The sequence below is a fragment of the Zootoca vivipara genome, chromosome 1 (genome assembly GCF_965207765.1).
Source record: "Zootoca vivipara chromosome 1, rZooViv2.hap1.1, whole genome shotgun sequence".
Taxonomy (NCBI): Eukaryota; Metazoa; Chordata; class Lepidosauria; order Squamata; family Lacertidae; genus Zootoca; species Zootoca vivipara.
The window spans coordinates 1276758-1295224 of record NC_142582.1 but is presented as its reverse complement, the minus strand read 5'-3'; the positions used below and the strand labels follow the sequence as shown (position 1 = coordinate 1295224).

Sequence of the window (18467 nt, the reverse complement as noted above, 5' to 3'; positions counted from 1 at the left end):
AGATTCCACCTAAACATCAGGTAGAACTTCCTGACAGTAAGAGCTGTTCGGCAGTGGAATTTGCTACCAAGGAGTGTGGTGGAGTCTCCTTCTTTGGAGGTCTTTAAGCAGAGGCTTGACAGGCATATGTCAAGAATGTTTTGATGGTGTTTCCTGCTTGGCAGGGGGTTGGACTGGATGGCCCTTGTGGTCTCTTCCAACTCTATGATTCTATGTTTTCCTGGTGTGTGGATGTTAGGCACAGGGCCACATGAGGCTTGGAGTATAACTTGGAATCATAGAATTGTAGAGTTGTAAGGGACCTGAGGCTTATCTAGTCCAACCCCCTGCAATGCAGGAATCACAACTAAAGCATCCCTGACAGAGGGCCAGGCAACCTTTGATCAAAAGCCCTTCATGGAAAGAGAATTCACTACCCTCTAAGGCTCTTACTGTCAGAAAGTTATTCCTGATGTTTTGTCAGAATCTCCTTTTTTTATAACTTTATGAATCCTTCTTTAAGATAAAGGAAGAGAATAACATATAGCATTCTATTATTTCTATAGAGTTTCACCCTGTTTTTTCACACTAGTTCTCCAAAGGCAAATGTTTTTAGAAATGTGCAGCATAAATTTAAGCATATTTTAAGTAGAAAGTGGGAGGGGGGGAGGGAGAGAGAGCTCACCAATGAGATTTGTTCCCTAGTATGCCTAGGATTGTATCTCTATGGTACACAGACAACCAGCCCATAAAATCTGAAATTTGGACTTTTAAAGTCATATTTCAAAAGGTGTCGGACAACATTTATAATTAGTTTCCCTTATAGTGAAGAGAAGAGAGGGAGATGCATTTCCTGCCAGGGCCGTCTTAAACGCCCCTGCCGCTGTGGTGCGCCGGATCTCTCCGGCGCCCTCCCGCCCCGTTTCCCAGCGCGGTGGGCGGGTGGGCGCAGCGGCGGGCGGGCAGGCACAGCGCGATCTCTCTGGCGCCCTCCCGCCCCGTTTCCCAGCGCGGTGGGCGGGTGGGCGCAGTGCGCAGCGCGGCTCCCACAGGCGCAGCTGCGCGGCGGACCGGCGGATCAGCCGGCCAGCGGGTGGGCACAGCTCGCGGCGCCTTTCTGGTGGGCCGGCGCCATGGTGCCCTGCGCCACCGGGGGTCTACCTAGAGCCGGGCCTGTTTCCTGCTTCAAACATACCCAAGACTATTTATGGAAACAGCATTCAGATGAATGTTGTAAGATACAATCACAGGCACAGCATGCTTTTGCCTTTGCTTTCCATATGTCTCCATCAGCAGTGCAAATGCCCCTTGTCCTTCCTTCTTCCACGCTGCAGGGAGAAAGACTCACCAAGAGTTCCCTTTTTCTCAGAGCTCTTTCAACACAGCAACTTGAAAATAAGGAACAGTCATAGTTCTGGGGACAGCCAGAAGCAAGGGAGGAATTCTGCAAAGAGTGAAGCAAATAGGCCCAGTCTTTTCCAGGCTGCTTTCATTTTCCCCAGAGAATTTGGAAGCCAATGGCACAGTCCCAACTTCATGCTACTATTGCTTAGTCCTATATGAATGAGCCTCAGTCTTGTACACTCCCCCTGTCCCCTCCTCCTCTGGCTCATCCACATGGAGGGAATTGAAAGCATTCACTTCCTGCCTTAAATTAATCATAGTTTGTTGTTACATAGTTGAAACTATGGCTTATTGACACAAGCCAAGGTCAAACCATGCTTTTTCATCCTGGCTTGTTTGAGGAAACAGTTCCTGGCTTGGGCAGCATATATTCCAGTTTATTTAAACCAAGAGAAGACGTCTCCAGTCTCCAAATTGCATCTACAACCGGGGAGAGCAGCAAGGTGTGCACACAAGCCCAAATCTCATCCAGGCTTGTTCACATAGTGCTAAACTATGGTTTAGTGGTATGTAGAAACCAGGCCACTGTCAATAATCTCCATCTTCATACACCAGAGCAAGTTGGCTCCAAGATGTTTTGGAAAATAAAACGCCTGTCTGTCTTAAGTTTGAGCCTGTCTGCTCAAAACTTAAGTAGCATGTTGTAAACACGCCTTGTGGTCCTAACATACCCTTGATTATCCAGGAGCTTTCCCATCATACTTTTAATTAATATTAGATAATTAAATACTTTAATAACCTAAACCAATTCCAAAAATGTTACACAGTTAGAAGGAGATACTAGACCAGCATATTAACACACCATCCATGCCAAGAAACATATTTTACTTCTTAAAACGTCATTGAATATTTAAATAGCCTGAACTTTTTCTGTAAAACCAGGTTTGCCTCCATGGTTTAGGTCTGGTTAATAGCAAAAATGTATTGTAGATGAGAAGAGCTGAATCTGCCCCTGATTCTGTGGCTTTCTTTGCCACAGCCACTCATGAAGGATAAGAGGTTCTCATCAGGAAGGCTATAAATACTCACAGGGTCAGGGGGCAGCCAAAAGCAGGAGAGGGCAATGGTGTGCATGTCTGAACTTGGCTTCCCCATGGGCATCTGACTGAACCCTTTGAGAATAAAATGCTGGACTAGACTGTCTACGGCCTGATCCATCAGGGCTGTCCTCTTTCACTTGTTTCCCTGTCTTGGTGTCTGATTCTGATTGAGAGCAATGTAGCTAGGGTGGGAGACTGAAAGGAGGCAGGAGGCAGAGCAGGGTTCAGCTCCCCTCGCCCACACAGCCCTCTGGCTCTTAAAATGGGCCAGCACTGCAGGCCACTGGATATGCTGCTGCCACATGTAATTTATTCCTGAGGGAGCCTCCTAGGAGGGACATTTTCCATGTTGGACACTGCAATACCCAACTTGAGACATACCTTCAACAACATCATATGAGAAAAGTGACTGGAAGAGTTGTCCTTTATTAGTGTTGTAGCATCATATATATGGAGAGGGAGGATGAAACCTTTCCCACACTCCTGAGTTGCTTAGACAGAGGCCACATCCACATCATACCTTTAAAGCTCTGTGATACCACTTTAAAAAGTCATGGCTTCCCCCAAAGGATCCTGGGAGCTGTAGTTGGTAAAAGGTGCTGAGGGTTGTTAGGTTGTTAGGAGGCTCCTATTCCCACAGCCTAATTTCTGACCTTTTTTGGTTTTTATTTTTCCTCCCCCTCCACCCACTCCTGCCTTGTGTAATACCTTGCCTGATAAAGAATTATAGAGAACTTAAAAGCTTGTCACACTTTTGTGACATAGATCTGTAGCTACACAGCTAGCCAGAAATATGCTTATGTTTGTGGAAACAATGCCTTTTGTTGCTTTGGGGGAGGGCGTTTTTTTTTGTCGAAATATCAGTACAGTAATGCACTTTGCTAGACTCTGCGGCTTTGAGAGGCATCTAGAATGCCCAATTAGGGTTTTGTTTTTACAGAAAGACATAAAAAGCAGTGGAAGTATCTTTTATTTCAGCGCTATTCTTCTGCTAGCCTCCTTGCAGAGCAATGGCAAGAGATGCAGACATGCATTCTGGAGGGGTGCAGGGGGAAGAGGCACCCTGATGCAAGGATGAAGGTGGGTGGGGCAGGAATATATTTGCCCGTTTATTAAAAGAATACCCATGTGGTCCTGAGGTGTGTGCCAGGGCTAGGGTTTCCATGTGTCCTCTTTTTCCAGGACATGTCCTCTTTTTCAGGGGTAAAATTGTTAAATTTGTCAAAATGTCTCTGGCTATACCTTCTGGATGAGACGCAGACATACCTGGTGGTTGAAGACTTGCTTTCCCCTTCTCTTCTCCTGCCCCTCTCAGCAATATATCATAGCTTCTATGGCCTATCGTAGGGGTTTTTTAAATGAGGGCCGTCATAGCGTCTTCTTTTTTGCTTTTCGAAATACGGCAACCCTCAATAAAATGTTCTGTAATGGTGAGACCTTGCTGCAGGGAAGGTGGTGGCACTTTTAAAATGTGGTTAATGGGGCTGAAAATAACTAAAAATTAATAAACCTTTGAAAAGTACCAAATAATGTATGCGAACATGGAAGGAAAGTGTTAACATCAATGATGTCACTGATTCAGCCACTTAATGCATAGCAAGCCTAATCAATTTGTAGACTCCCTTTGCAGTTGGGTAGAAGAATGGCATCATTGCCTCAAACTGCTGTTTGAGTGAATGCAAGCAAATTAGATTTTCTTGGGGAAGCGGCACAGCCTAGAGAAGGGAACACAGCTATACGTCCCAGAAAAGTGGCGTTTATGTGACCATTTACAAGATTGTAATAGTGAGCTATATGAGACAGGCTCAAATCTCCCCTTATCTCTCAGGCTCAGCCCCACCCTTCCGCCATGTGGGCAAGTCTACTTGCCTACTTTACAGAGGTACTTATAAGGATCCCAACAAGAGTGTGAAATGCCAGCCTTTGCAGAGATGAGAATCAAAGAAGAGACAGGCAGTCTCCTTCATGTGCTTTTTCCACCTCTGTCACAGCACATATAGGAGGCTCTTTTTCAGCCTAGGCAGCCTGCAGATGAACATGACTATTTTTAAAGGCAAAGTTAGAGAAATTTGTGTGAGAAAGTTAGATAAATTTAAAGGGTCTGCTCAGCTAGCTCCTTTTGCTTTTTTGAATGGTGATTTTAACCACTGTGTTTAGCTGCTTCCAAAGTGTAAATGACTCCAAACTCACTGCTTTGCCAGAGGGATTCAGAAGTACAACGAAACTTTAATTTTCTGCACTGAAAGTGGATTAAAGCACCTTTTGTGGTTTGAAAAGTGACAGGGAGTTGTGTTGAAAGTGAGGGGCGAATAAATGACTAATGGGTAAACATGTGAGCACCCTGCAAGCAAAGAAGGATGAATGCAGGATATGTGCTCATTGTCATAAAACTGCCTAATAATAATAATAACAACAACAATAATACTTTATTATTTATACCCCTCCATCTGGCTGGGTTTCTTCAGCCACTCTGGGCAGCTTCCAACAAAATATTAAAAATATTTTTATAACTTCCCTAAGCAGAGCTGCCTTCAGATGTCTTCTAAAAGTCAGATAGTTGTTTATTAAATTTTAATTAAAGCCAGGATATCATCTAGCTTCCCAGTAAGCTTTGTGCAAGCAAATTGGGATACCTGACTAGTTTGCCTCTAATATTTTTAGTCTGCAGAGTGCTGGAAGCAGACCAAATTGACTGCTACCAATTGTGCTGCAGCAGAGGCTGCCTTGCCGTCATCCAGCCATGTTTTTGAATCCAGTCATTCAAGTAGTTTCCTGGGGTTATTACCTGGAAAATGCTGCCTTGAATTGCTCTGCAGCTGTTTTAATCTTGTAGAGTGGAATCCTGTTGAGGTCATTGGGGCTTCCTCCTCCTCTTCTTCTTCTTCTTCTTCTTCTTCTTCTTCTTCTTCTTCTTCGGCGATCACTTGTATCCGAGTAAGATTGTCTTCCATAAACACGGTTTTAACAATGGGTCTGTAAGTGACTGTGGAGGCCAATTCTGGATCCGCACGTCCTTCCACAGTGGGGACATTGGTTTCCGGGCGGGAGTTGATCACGGTGTGGATTTGCCAGGCATGCCTTCCTCTTAGCACGTTCCTCCCTTGCATCCTGAGATCGAGTTTCTTCAAAGCCCATGACACCTTTGGTAAAGGCTGTTCTCCAACTGTTCTCAGTGTTTATACTACATTTTTTTAGATTTGCCTTGAGACAGTCTTTAAACCTCTTTTCTTGACCACCAGCATTACGCTTTCCATTTTTAAGTTCGGAATAGAGTAGTTGCTTTGGAAGACGATCATCAGGCATCCACACAACATGACCAGTCCAATGAAGTACATTGATATTAGTTCGCCTGTCTTCTCAAGTGATGTGTAATTTTTTTCGGAGACACTGTTGATGGAGTCTTTCGAGGAGTTGGAGATGGCGTTTATAAGTGGTCCATGTTTCACAAGCATATAGTAAAGTTGGTAGTACCATAGCTTTGTAAACCAGCATTTTGGTTTCCCTGCGAATGTCCCGGTCCTCAAACACTCTGCACTTCAATCGGGAGAAGCTGCACTCACAGAGATCAGGCAATGCTGGATTTCAGCATCAATGTTGGCCCTTGTGGAAAGGTAACTGCCTAGGTAGGAGAAGTGATCAACATTTTCCAATGTTACACCACTGAGTTGGATTTGTGGCGCTGCCGAGAGGTTGTTTTGTACTTGTTGGTGCAGCACTTTGGCTTCATGGTTTTTCATTTGGTTAATAGCTGTACACAACTCTCCCAGATTTGGAGATACTGCAAGCTCATCTCTAACTTGTTTTTGTGGAATTTGTGAGAGGACCTCAGCAGCTACGGGGGAGTTGGGGTTAAAGAGATGTTGGTAATGTTCTTTCCAGCGCCGTGTGGCCCGTGCAATAGCTTCTTTATCATTTAGAAGTGTGTTACCATCTGCTGAGCGTAGGGGGAATATGCCATGATTTATTGGCCCATAGATGGTCTTTGTGGCTTTAAAGAAACAGAAACATCATGAGTGTCTGCTAAGTGCTGGATCTCTTGAGCTTTTTTTATCCGCCAGGTGTTTTTTAGTTCTCTGGTTCTTCTTTGAACCTCAGCCTTAGCATTGGCATAGGTTTTTTTTCTTAGTGGCACAATTTCTACGGTATCTCTTTGCCAGATCTGAAAGGCCTTCCTTTTCTTGTCAATCATGCGTTCAATCTCACTGTCATTCTCATCAAACCAGTCCTGGTGTTTCTTGTTCCTAAGGATGATGTGCTGCGATGTCGTGAGATACCAGAATTAAATTTCATTTTAAGTTAGTCAATGCACTTATAAGCAAATGCTGCATATACTTCTGCTTTCTCCCCAAATTTCCTATCCTACCCCAAAATACCAACCAAGTATCAGCCGTCTTGGTCCATAGGATCAACAGATGAGGTCTGGGTAGTTGTGCTGCCACCGGGGCCTTTTCAGTGGTGGCTCCCCAGACGTGGAATCCCCCCCCCGGTGCAACTTTTGCCATCCTTGTTAACTTGTTTACTCACACATTTGGTAGATGGAAAGCCTGAGATTATTGGAGAGAATAATGTTTTTAACTGTAAATGCTTTGAGATGTTTTAAACTGTAATTGTATTTAGATTGTTTTAACTACAGTATTTTTGATTGTTTATTATTATTTTTAAAAAAGATTGTAGGATAGGTTTTGTGAGGGACAGGGGATATCGCGAAGTCCCTCCCCTCCTGAGTTCAAGCCCATCCCCGAGCACAGGGGAAAGCAGAGAGAGTTCCGATTCCAGTGGGGAAGCAGGAAGTCGTGTCCGAGGCTCCGGCAAGGTAGCGGAGCCAGGGTCCCAGGTGGGACAGGAAGGGGCAAATAAGGGGGGGAGACCCATCCCCCCAACTCCGGAATTACGCAGAAAGCGGAGAGGAAAGAGGATGGGTCTACCCAGGCTTTTGTGTTGGAGAAAGACGCGCCAAAAGCCATTCGGAGGTTCTGAACCCGACTGAACACAAAGCTCCGTGTAAATAGCAATGACTTCAGCACTGTAAATACGCAGCACCAATAAAAGAATAAAATGCAGAGCTGTGTAGAGTCGTTACTCTGAAGTAGCCCGCTCCGGCCACTGTGACAGCAACCTCCGAATCTTTTTTTTGGGGCTACTTTGGAGTGCCGGGATGAGTGCGTCAGAGGCGGAGAAATGGCGGCAGATCGCGGAGAAAGCCCAACAGGACCTGCAGCAACTGGCGCTGCAGGCACAGGGGGAATTAAAGGCAGCTAAAGAAGAAACCCAGAAGGTCCAGGAGGACCGGCTACAACTTGCGGAACAGGTGAGAGCGCTTCAGGAAAAAGAGCAGCAATTAAGGGCGGTGGCGGTAGAGCTCCAAAACAAGTTGGATGCCGAGAAAAACAAGGCGGGAGGGGCCCCCCAACTCCAAGTGCTGCCAGGAAGGAGAGCGGGGACCCTAGTAAGCAAGTTCAATGGAGACCCGAGGGAATATCATGGCTTTGAGACTGAGATCGTGTATGCTCTTGAGCTGCACCACGATGAGTTCCCTGATGATGAGCACAGGGTAGCGTTTATTGTGGAACACCTTACAGGGGCAGCCAGGGAGTGGCTAAGACCGTTAATAGCGACAAAAAATCCTTGCATGAAGAATGTCAAACTATTTCTAGAGGCTTTGAAAACTATGTATGCGTCCGATAGCCATATGGACCAGACCAAGGAGGAACTGCATAATTTAAGGCAAAGAACAATGACAGTTCGCGAATATTGGGCGAGATTCACCATGCTAGTGCACAGACTGGGGTGGGAACTACACTCGCCTCCGATGGAAGCGGCGTTCTACCTGGGGTTGAATGAGGATGTGAAAGATGAGCTCTCGAGAGGTCCAAAGCCCAGTAATATGGATCAGCTGAGCAAAGCGGCTCTGGCGGTGGGGGTGAGACAGGAATCCCGGTGGAACGACAAGCAAGCAATGCGCGCAAAGCGGGCTTGGTTCCCACGGTCGCAGGAGAAGCCACTCCCCCAACAACCCTTCCAAGCCACGCCTGGGGCCAGCCAGGACCAGGAACCCATGGAAATTGATAGCGCGCGGGGGGGGCTTTTCAAACCCCAGCGGCGACAAGACGCAAGGAGGGAAGGGGCGGGAATTGCTTTCTCTGCAACTCCCCCCAGCATCTCGTCAGAGACTGCCCACATCGCAGAGAGTGGCAAGGAAAGGCGGGAACGGTTGTGCCCTCCCCCACTGACGCAGCACCACAGCAGGGAAACGGGAAAGCCTGGTTGCAGGAGACAAGGGGCAGCAGCCAGGCGCAGTCAGCAGACAACAGCCCCAGCCCGCCCACCCGCACAGCGCGGAGCAGAGCCAGCCCACCCCTCCCAGAGCAGGAGTGGTTCTAGAAGTGACGCTAACGCTACCAAATGGCTATCCCCTGACGGTCCTCGCCTTAATTGACAGTGGTGCATCAGCCAACTTCTTCTCGAGAAACTTTGCAGAAGAGCACCAGATCCAGCTTCTGCAGCTGGACTTTCCCCTGCACGTAGCCACCATTGACGGCAGGGAGTTGCTGGGAGGGGCCATCACTCATCAACCCCCCCCCCCCATGAGAATGACGGTGGGAAGGCACTCGGAGACACTGGCATTCAACGTCACCACCATCTCAGACCCCCCCATCGTCTTGGGCATGAGCTGGCTGGCGCGCCACGACCCCTCCATCAGTTGGCACCAGAGATGCATCACGTTTGGGTCGGACTTTTGTCTGGAACATTGCATGCAGCACCAACCAGGGGAGGGGCCTCCAATAGCCACGGTGGCCACCATGCACGTCAAAGGGGGTGAGGCGATACCCAAACCATACTGGGACCTGCAGGAGGTCTTCAGCGAAGCGGAGTCCGACCACCTGCCCCCACACAGGTCTTTTGACTGCCAGATCAACCTGGTGCCAGGGGCAACGATACCCCCAGCCAAGCTGTACGCCATGTCAGATCAGGAACTGGAGGATCTACGTGCGTTTATAGACAAGAACCTCAAGAGGGGGTTCATCAGAGAAAGCAAGGCAGCAGGGGGCAGCCCGGTCTTCTGGGTGGACAAGAAAGACACGCAACAGCGCCGCCTGGTGGTAGATTTTAGACGGCTCAATTCAGTGACAGAGCCAGTGGCTTTCCCCATGCCCAGAGTGGACGATCTCCTGACAGCGGCACGCAGGGGCAAGATTTTCACCAAGCTGGACCTGAGGGGGGCGTACAACTTGATCAGGATCCGGGAAGGCGATGAGTGGAAAACCACGATGTTCACGCCTCTGGGCTCTTTCGAATATCTGGTGATGCCCTTCGGGTTGCAAGGGGGCTCAGCATGCTTCCAGGCCTTCATGCACCACGTCCTGGGGTCCCTCCTCTTCAAGAACTGCTTGGTCTTCCTGGATGACATCCTTATCTATTCCAATGACCCAGTGCAACATGTGAAGGATGTCAGGGAGGTGTTGCAGCGCCTGAAGGAGAACCACCTGTATGTGAAGCTGGAGAAGTGCAAGTTTCACACCAGGGAAGTAGACTTCCTAGGCTACAAACTGTCAGACAAGGGGCTGGCGATGGACAAGGACAAGGTGCAGGCCATCCTGGACTGGCACAGCCCCAGGACGCGCAAAGATGCCCAACGCCTCCTAGGCTTCGCCAACTTCTACAGGAAATTCATCAAGAACTTCTCGCGTGTTACAGCTCCCATCACTGACTGCCTGAGAGGCAAGCAGAAGTTCAGGTGGACACCAGAGGCGCAAGCAGCGTTCGAAAGCCTCAAGAGGGTGTTCGCTTCAGACCAAAACCTGTTCCACGTGGTGCAGGATGCGCCCCTACGCGTTGAGACCGATGCTTCAGACCGGGCTTTGGGAGCGATCCTGTTGCAACTGGACGCCAACAGAGAGTGGAGACCTTGTGCCTTCTTCTCCAGGAAGCTGACCCAGCCGGAACGCAACTACACGGTGTTTGATAGAGAACTTCTTGCGATCCACGCTGCTTTTCAGCACTGGCGACACTTCCTGGTGGGCGCCAAGCACCCCATCCAGGTGTGCACGGACCACAAGAACCTGGAGTTCTGGAGAACAGCCAGGGTGCTCAACCAGCGGCAGATACGGTGGGCAGAGTTCTTCTCGAACTTCAACTTCTCCATCCACTACATCCCGGGGGAGCAGAATGTCAGGGCGGATGCCCTCTCCCGCAAACCAGAGTACATGGAGCAGGAGTTGCCTCCAGCACCCAGGCACATTTTCCCCCCATCAGCATGGTCATGCGGAGCAGCAGTGGTGAGCGAGGCAGAACTCACAGCACTGACAGCAGCTGATGCGTTTGCCACCCGCATCTTCAGAGAACTGAGAGGGGGGAGGGAGCAGGCAAAAGACTTTGCAGAACGCAGGGGGCTGCTTTTCTACAAGGGGGCACTGTACCTGCCCACCACCCAGCTTAGACGTAAGGTCCTCAAGCAGATGCACGACAACCCAACGGCGGGTCATTTTGGAAGGGACAAAACCGCTCACCTAGTCATGAGACACTTCTGGTGGCCAGGGGTGCGGGAAGATGTTAGAGACTATGTACGGGGCTGTGACACCTGCCAGCGGGCAAAGGTAGTCAGAGCAGCGCCAGCAGGCTTGCTGGAGCCCTTAGCCACACCACACAGGCCGTGGGAAGTGGTGTCCATGGACTTCATCACGGACCTGCCTGCGTCCAGGGGCAAGACCGCAGTGTTGGTGGTGGTGGACCTTATGTCCAAAATGTGCCACTTTATACCGTGTGCCAGGGCGGTCTCTGCAGAAGAGACAGCCAAACTGTTTGTTGACCACGTATTCAGACTGCATGGATTACCTTTAAGGGTTATTTCGGATCGTGGCCGCCAATTTGTTTCCAGGTTCTGGAGGCGGCTCATGAACCTCCTGCAGGTGGAGGTCAGCTTATCGACGGCTAGACACCCGCAGACCAACGGACAGGCGGAGAGGGTCAACGCCATTCTGCAGCAGTACCTGAGATGCTACGTCAGCCAGAGACAAACGGACTGGGTGGATCGCCTGCCACTGGCGGAATTTGCCTACAATAATGCAGTGCACGTCTCCACAGGGGTGTCGCCCTTTAAGGCCAATTATGGGCGCGACCTCAGATCTTTCCCGGAGAGGGAGGGGGAGGAGGAGGAGGAGGGCCCACTGGCAGAGGATTGGGCAGAGGAACTGGAGACGGTGCACCAGCAGCTCAGAGAACACTTGGAGAGGGCCAAGGAAGCGTACAAGAAGGGGGCAGATCGCCACAGGCGACAAGGGGAGGTCATCAGGGTGGGGGACAAGGTGTGGTTGTCCTCGGAGGGCCTTCCCATTAGAGGGAGGTGCAAAAAGCTGGTGCCCAGAAGGTTGGGCCCCTTCATGGTCACGCAACAGGTCAATCCGGTGGCCTTCAGATTGGCACTACCAGAGGACATGAGGGTGCACCCAGTGTTTCACAGATCGCTGCTGTCGCCGTACAGGGAAAGCAGCAGGCTCCGAGACGGCGAACAAACCCCCGAGGGAGGGGGGGAGAGGGAAGGCAGGGAGCAACTCAATGAGGCCACGGCCATCCTTGATTCACGGAGAGGGGTGGGGGGCCTGGAGTACCTCATGGCATGGGAGGATGCTCCACCGTCACAGAATGAATGGGTCCCAGCCACTCAGATACGGGAGGAATTCTTGGTGGAAGAATTTCACGCCCTCTTTCCCCACAGACCCAAGCCCTGGCACATGGAAAGGGAGGGGGAGGGGGAGGGGGAGGAAGTACTGGAGAGCAGTTCACCATGGGGATGGGAAGCGGAGTTTGAGGACCCAGAGGAAGAAGTATGGGCGTCGCCGAGATCCACCCAGTCAGAGGAAGAAGCAGACTGGCAGCACACTTTTACCCCCACCAGTTCTGACGCCACGGACTTTTTGGGATTCCAGTCCTCCCAGGCGGAAGGGGGGGGCTCGCAGGACTGGGGGGAGGTGTTCACACCAACGGGCTCGGAAAGTACTGAGTTCTTAGGCTTCCAGTCGTCACCGACACCTGGGGGGGCCCTGGGGAGGGGAGAAGGGGAGCTTGGGAGGGGGGTGGATGTGAGGGACAGGGGATATCGCGAAGTCCCTCCCCTCCTGAGTTCAAGCCCATCCCCGAGCACAGGGGAAAGCAGAGAGAGTTCCGATTCCAGTGGGGAAGCAGGAAGTCGTGTCCGAGGCTCAGGCAAGGTAGCGGAGCCAGGGTCCCAGGTGGGACAGGAAGGGGCAAATAAGGGGGGGAGACCCATCCCCCCAACTCCGGAATTACGCAGAAAGCGGAGAGGAAAGAGGATGGGTCTACCCAGGCTTTTGTGTTGGAGAAAGACGCGCCAAAAGCCATTCGGAGGTTCTGAACCCGACTGAACACAAAGCTCCGTGTAAATAGCAATGACTTCAGCACTGTAAATACGCAGCACCAATAAAAGAATAAGATGCAGAGCTGTGTAGAGTCGTTACTCTGAAGTAGCCCGCTCCGGCCACTGTGACAGGTTTGCTGCCCTGGGCTCTTTCAGGAGGAAAGGCAGAATATAAAGTCAACCAACCAACCAACCAAACAACCAAACAAACAAACAAACAAGGTCATTTAATAGTCTTTTAGTGTAGTCATTTCATGGTATATTATTTCAATTTCACAGGAGATGCTTCACGAGCGCTTCCTTCTGCTGTCTGGCGCTGGACTGCTGATTCTGACATCAGGTACCTGCCAGCATTATCTGCATTTGTAGTGGAGTAACCACCACTGTCTCCTTGTAGAGCTAAGCCTGCTTAAGGGCCTTGAACTTTCTGTTGGATTGTGCCCATTATTCTATCTTCAGTGGGAAATCCTGTTGATCGGTATTCCAAGTTGGTGGTGTTTTCCCGTGAGAGGCCCTCGTCTGAGCTACAGGATCACATGTTCATTTTACCTATAGATGCCATCTACCACACCATATTGCAAAAACATGGGCCATTGGGAGGGGGCAATACGATAAAAACATATTCAAATAGCTACTGGTTACTTTAATAAGTGCCTGTGCAAGTGAAAAGGTGCAGATTCATCCACAAGACACTTACCGGTAGGCTTTGGGTCTGCGGTGCTGATAACCATGTTTTCCTGAAAATAAGACACCGTCTTCTATTTATTTTTCCTCAAAAAACCCCACTATGGCTTATTTTCTGAGGATGTCTTATTTTTTCCTCCTCCTCCTGCTGTGGCTGGCATTGCTGATGTGCCTATCACTATGTCTTATTTTCAGGGTATGGCTTATATTCCTTGAATGCTTAAAAATCCTGCTACGGCTTATTTTATGGCTACGTCTTATTTTCGGAGAAACAGGGTAGCTGTGAAACTGAAGCAGCAACCTCCAGGACTGTTTGCCTGAGGACCCCGTAATGGATCAGGCACACAAATGGTTTGTAATAGAACGTACAGTCAATTCTTCTGCCCCAATCTGCAACAAACGGCAGCCCAGAGCTTGTGAAAAACAAGGTGGACATGGGCCCCATTCTTCCTAACAGCAGCAGAATGTAGGCCTGTCCTTGGAGGGCGTCTGGAGACAGAAAGCAGCAGCAAGATGGGTGTTGTCATGGTGCTGCTCAAGGTGCTGCTTTCAACCGATAGCTGCTTATAAGCTTGGAGCCTCCATATCAGAAGGATCCCTTCAACACCCTCACTTGCTGAGAGATTTTGTACTCCTGGCTACACTGTGAAACCTGGAAACTGCGGGTGCGTGTCTGGGCATTTTTAATAGCAGTGCCCAGACTGTGGGATTCCTTGTCCTGAGATTTCAGCGCTCTGTATCTTTAAGGGGGGGGGGAGGGAATATATATAATATAAATACCTCTCTTTCTCTTTTTCTTTCTCTTTCTCTCTCACACCCCACAAGCTTTGCTGTGTTGCCTCGCTCTTAACCTGTTTGTGATTTTGCTGGGGGATGAGGTATAGTGCTTCTTTTTGTATCTCTTGTTGAGGTAAAACTTTTTATGGGTTGCTATTTTAATATTGCATTACATTGTATCATATTCACCTGTGGGCCTGTGCATGGTTGAAGATGCACGATATAAGTAATATTAATAATAAAATAACACTGAAATCCTGTCCACCAGACATATTCCACACAGGGAGGACTCACCCGCTTGTCCCTTCACTTTCCCCCAGAAAAACCTGCTCTTTACAGATGAATTGGAGCAAACATCAACCACTGTCTTCGCCAGCCAGCAGCTGATGGAGACAGGCCGTTGGCCATCATCCCTACCACAGGAGTCCTCCAAGTCTTGTCATCTGGGCAGCCCAGGACCTCCAACCACCCTGCCCAGGCTTGTGCCCTGGGGAGGTCACCTCAGTGCTGCTAACACAGTGGTTTGTTTTCACCCCCGGAGGTGCACTCGAGAGAGACGGATGCCAACCACTGTTTGCTCCGATTCAGCAGTAAAGAGCAGGTTTTCCTGGGGAAAGCAGTGGGACAAAGGAAAACCCACTCAGACCCATGCCTAGAAAGCACAGGGCAAGCAGAAAAGCTCTTGGACCCAAGCTTTTTAGGTGTGGGACAAGCAAAGTGTGGACAAGCCCTGCGTGTCCTTCTGAATCCAGGCTGTTGATAGGTTTGCAACTAAAGTGCCGGATAATGCAGCCCCTTCTCAATGTATATTGAAGTAGAGTCTTGAGGTTGTTTTTGTCCCGTTAATATGCCTGTTTTAATAATGCATTGGTATATTCCAGGCACGTCCAACATGTAGATCGTGATCTACCAGTAGATCACTGGACATCTGTGGAAGATCACTGGTAGATCACTGGCTGCCCCCAAAGAAGCTCAACAATTTTGGCTCCCCTAAAAATTGCTCAACATTTTAGCCCTTCACCCCCAAAGAACAGGACTTTCCCCCTGCCTCAGAAAAGCTCAACAACTCTGACCTGAACCCCTAAAAAATGGGGCTTTCCTCCTCCTGAAAAAAAGCTTAACAATGACCTGAACCCCCCAAAAAAGGGGGTAGATCACTACTCTGTGAGTAGATCGCAGTCTCTTCGGAGTTGGCCACCCCTGGTTCATATATCAACCTTATACATAGTTTGCCATGTACTCAATTTGCAGTAAGTTTTAGCTTCATATGATGTGTAGTTTTCCTCATGTTGATTCCACCCCCCTTTCTTCCTAAGCACTGTCTCTTGAGTGCACCAAATACAATGTGAAAACCTGTCAGGACTGCATCCAGTCTGGCCCGGGGTGCGCCTGGTGTAAGAAGCGGGTAAGTTTTCCATCTCTTGTTTTTCAAGCATATTATTATGTTCCGACAGATACCGTACTTTTCCCTTCAAACCTTTTCACTCTGAACGAAACCTTTTGGTATAAAGCTAATGAAACGTTTTTGGTTTTGGATAGTGGGTGCCCATTTCAAGTCCTAAAAATAATAAACAGAATCTGCTTCTGCTGTTTTCAAAATTGTGAATGCTCTGCTCTAGATCTCCAGGTCCATGGCACCCCTTTCCCTTTTCAGAGGCAGACTTGGGGGTCTCAAATTTCTGTGGTGCCCTGTTGACAGTGCAGTGGTACCTCGGTCTAAGAACAGTCCTGTTAACGAACGATTCGGGCAACGCACTCCGCAAAACCGGAAGTAGGTGTTCCGGCTAGCGAACTTTGCCCTGGAAGATGAACAGAAGCCGATCAGTGGAAGAGCACTGGTAGCAGGAGGCCTAATTGAGAAAAGCACACCTTGGTTTAAGAACGCTTTCAGTGTAAGAACAGACTTCCGGAACGAATTAAGTTTGCAAACGGAGGTACCAGTGTATGTTGACAATAAAAGTCTAGTCCGCCATCTTTCCTCCCCAAAAGTCCCTTTATTAACTTTTCCATGGCAAGGGGAAATATGATTGAAATGTAAGAAAAATACAGACTAGTATTTTAATAACATCATATGAATACTATGACAAAAAAACTTGAAAGCATGAGCAATGTTGGACCAATTCCACAACAGACTGCCATATGGAAGTCCCATGAATGCCTTTCCAGTACAATCCTTTAGAAGAGTAATATTTTAAGCTCCTGAATTCTACTCTGACTGTCTGTAGATGCCCACCACCTCAGGCAAAGGCATTATCAGCCCTGTAGCTGGATATCCTTTTAACTAGAGACACTGGGCATTGGACATTCAAAGTTCTGCAGGCAAAGCATGTTTTTGGAGCTATTGTTCTTCCTCTGTTGTCCAAAATGCATCAGACTTATTTCTGAAACATACTGACCATTTATTCTTTTTGATTTTCATGAAATACAGGATTTCACAAAAGTAGGAGAACAGGATTCCAGTCGCTGTGACACCAGGGAACAACTCCGGCAGAGGGGATGTGGGGATGACATAATTTTTCCAGAAAGCTTTGCCCAGCCAGGTCCACCACCAAGTCAGATAAAGCAAATCCAGCCTGAGATTGTGCACCTGCAGCTCAGACAAGGTACTACTTTGAGTAATCATTAGACAAAAAAAATATGAAATGGATGATTATAGTGACAGGGCAAAGAACAGGTGTGACTTCCTTTGTACAGGTATATAAATAGTTCTCGAATTCTTGGAAGGTGGGTCGCCGCCTCAAGACGCTCACACATTCCAACGGTGAAGAGAAGTTTATTTTAGTAACAAAAAAAAAATACAAACAAGCCACAGGTCTCAAGCACACTGCCCTCACTGACTAACGAATAATCTGATGACTCACCTGAGTCCTTGGCGTTGTTCCACCTCCCTTTAACCCCGTGTGGGAACCACACCTTCTTCCTTCTATTAAGTGATGTCAGCTTCCCCTTCTCTTGTAACCCACCACTGAGTGGAAAGCTGTCTTCTGCTGTTTCTAGGAGCTGGGGATCTCCCCTTCCTCTGCATTCCTCAATTATGGGCTGCCGTCCAAGTGCTGTGAGTGTTCACTTGTTGACACTAGGCTGACATCGCCTGGTTTTAAGAGTGTTGGATTTGATGATTTAAATTCTGTAATGCTTCTTTGGGAGCCTTTGGCTGAAGAACTAGTTATAAAGTGCCTGAAACAAATAAGCAGAGGTAAGATGTAGATGCTGAACATCCAGGGAAATATATGTCACCTGTGTTGTTATACACATGCACCTTGTTCACTTCTTTTTCTGTTTTCTTTCTCGTAGTTGAATTTTTATTAAAGCTTGAAAGAACAGAAAACAGTATGCAGAAATAAACATCAAATATCGAGCGTTTGCCACACCTTGTTCACTTCTAAGTATGGATGTTGTGAGAGATTATCTGAGCCTGACTTGGAAATGAGTCCTAGGTGGTTCCAAAGACCCAACTCAAAATGAGAAGTGTGTCTCCCAAACTCTGCCTCAGAATATGAGTGCTCAGAGGAAATCCCCTTCCCCACCTGCCAGCCCTCAATATCCCACCTCATCTTGGTGAACAGGCAGAATGCAGGAGCGATGAAAGGAGAGGCGGCAAAGGGGATCCCCCTCCCCCAAAAATCTGTCGGGGTAGTTCTCTCAGGGGCTCTTTCAGTTACCAAAGCCACTGAAAGTACTACGTTTCCTGTAGAACATTGCACCCCTTCATGCTATACCTTGGAGAGTTTACCCAACACTACAGGCAACTCCCCATTTATGCAGGGGTTGTGTTCCGAGCCACCATGCATTTAAGTGCAATCAGCGCCATTGGAAAAGCCTGCAAACACCCTCGAAACCTCTGGAAACTCTTGAAAAAACAGTAAAAAAACAAAAAAACAACCAACAGTACTTACCAGACGCCAAACTCCACCACGATCACTCTCTCTAAACCTCCTTGCTCAAACTCCCAATGGCCGGTGCAATGGCTCCTGGAATTGTACTTGCAGAGGCTCATGGGACTGCTAGGCACTGTTTTCATACCACCTTTTGTTTGCCCTTTCTGGGCTCTTTGAGGGCTGTTTTTGCCATTTTTAATTCACTTCTGGGTTCAGTGTGATGCACACAATTGCATGCCAATTGGACATGCACCAATTGGTTGTTGCCTATACTGTACTTCTAAGTATGAGAGGAGCTTAGTAATCTTGGCACAACAAGCACTTCTGCTTCTT

The 18467-nt window shown here is 48.5% G+C and overlaps 1 protein-coding gene across 2 annotated transcripts in view; it reads left to right on the top strand.

The window, feature by feature from the left end:
- Positions 1 to 18467, top strand: part of ITGB2 (integrin subunit beta 2) — a 47135-nt gene that overhangs the window by 8399 nt on the left and 20269 nt on the right. For both annotated transcript variants that reach the window (XM_035139784.3, XM_088675621.1), the window contains 3 exons: positions 13075 to 13135; positions 15573 to 15661; positions 16685 to 16859. In XM_035139784.3, the coding sequence (XP_034995675.1) occupies positions 13078 to 13135; positions 15573 to 15661; positions 16685 to 16859 (322 nt within the window). In that variant the 5' untranslated portion in view covers positions 13075 to 13077. The remainder of the gene's footprint in view (positions 1 to 13074; positions 13136 to 15572; positions 15662 to 16684; positions 16860 to 18467) is intronic.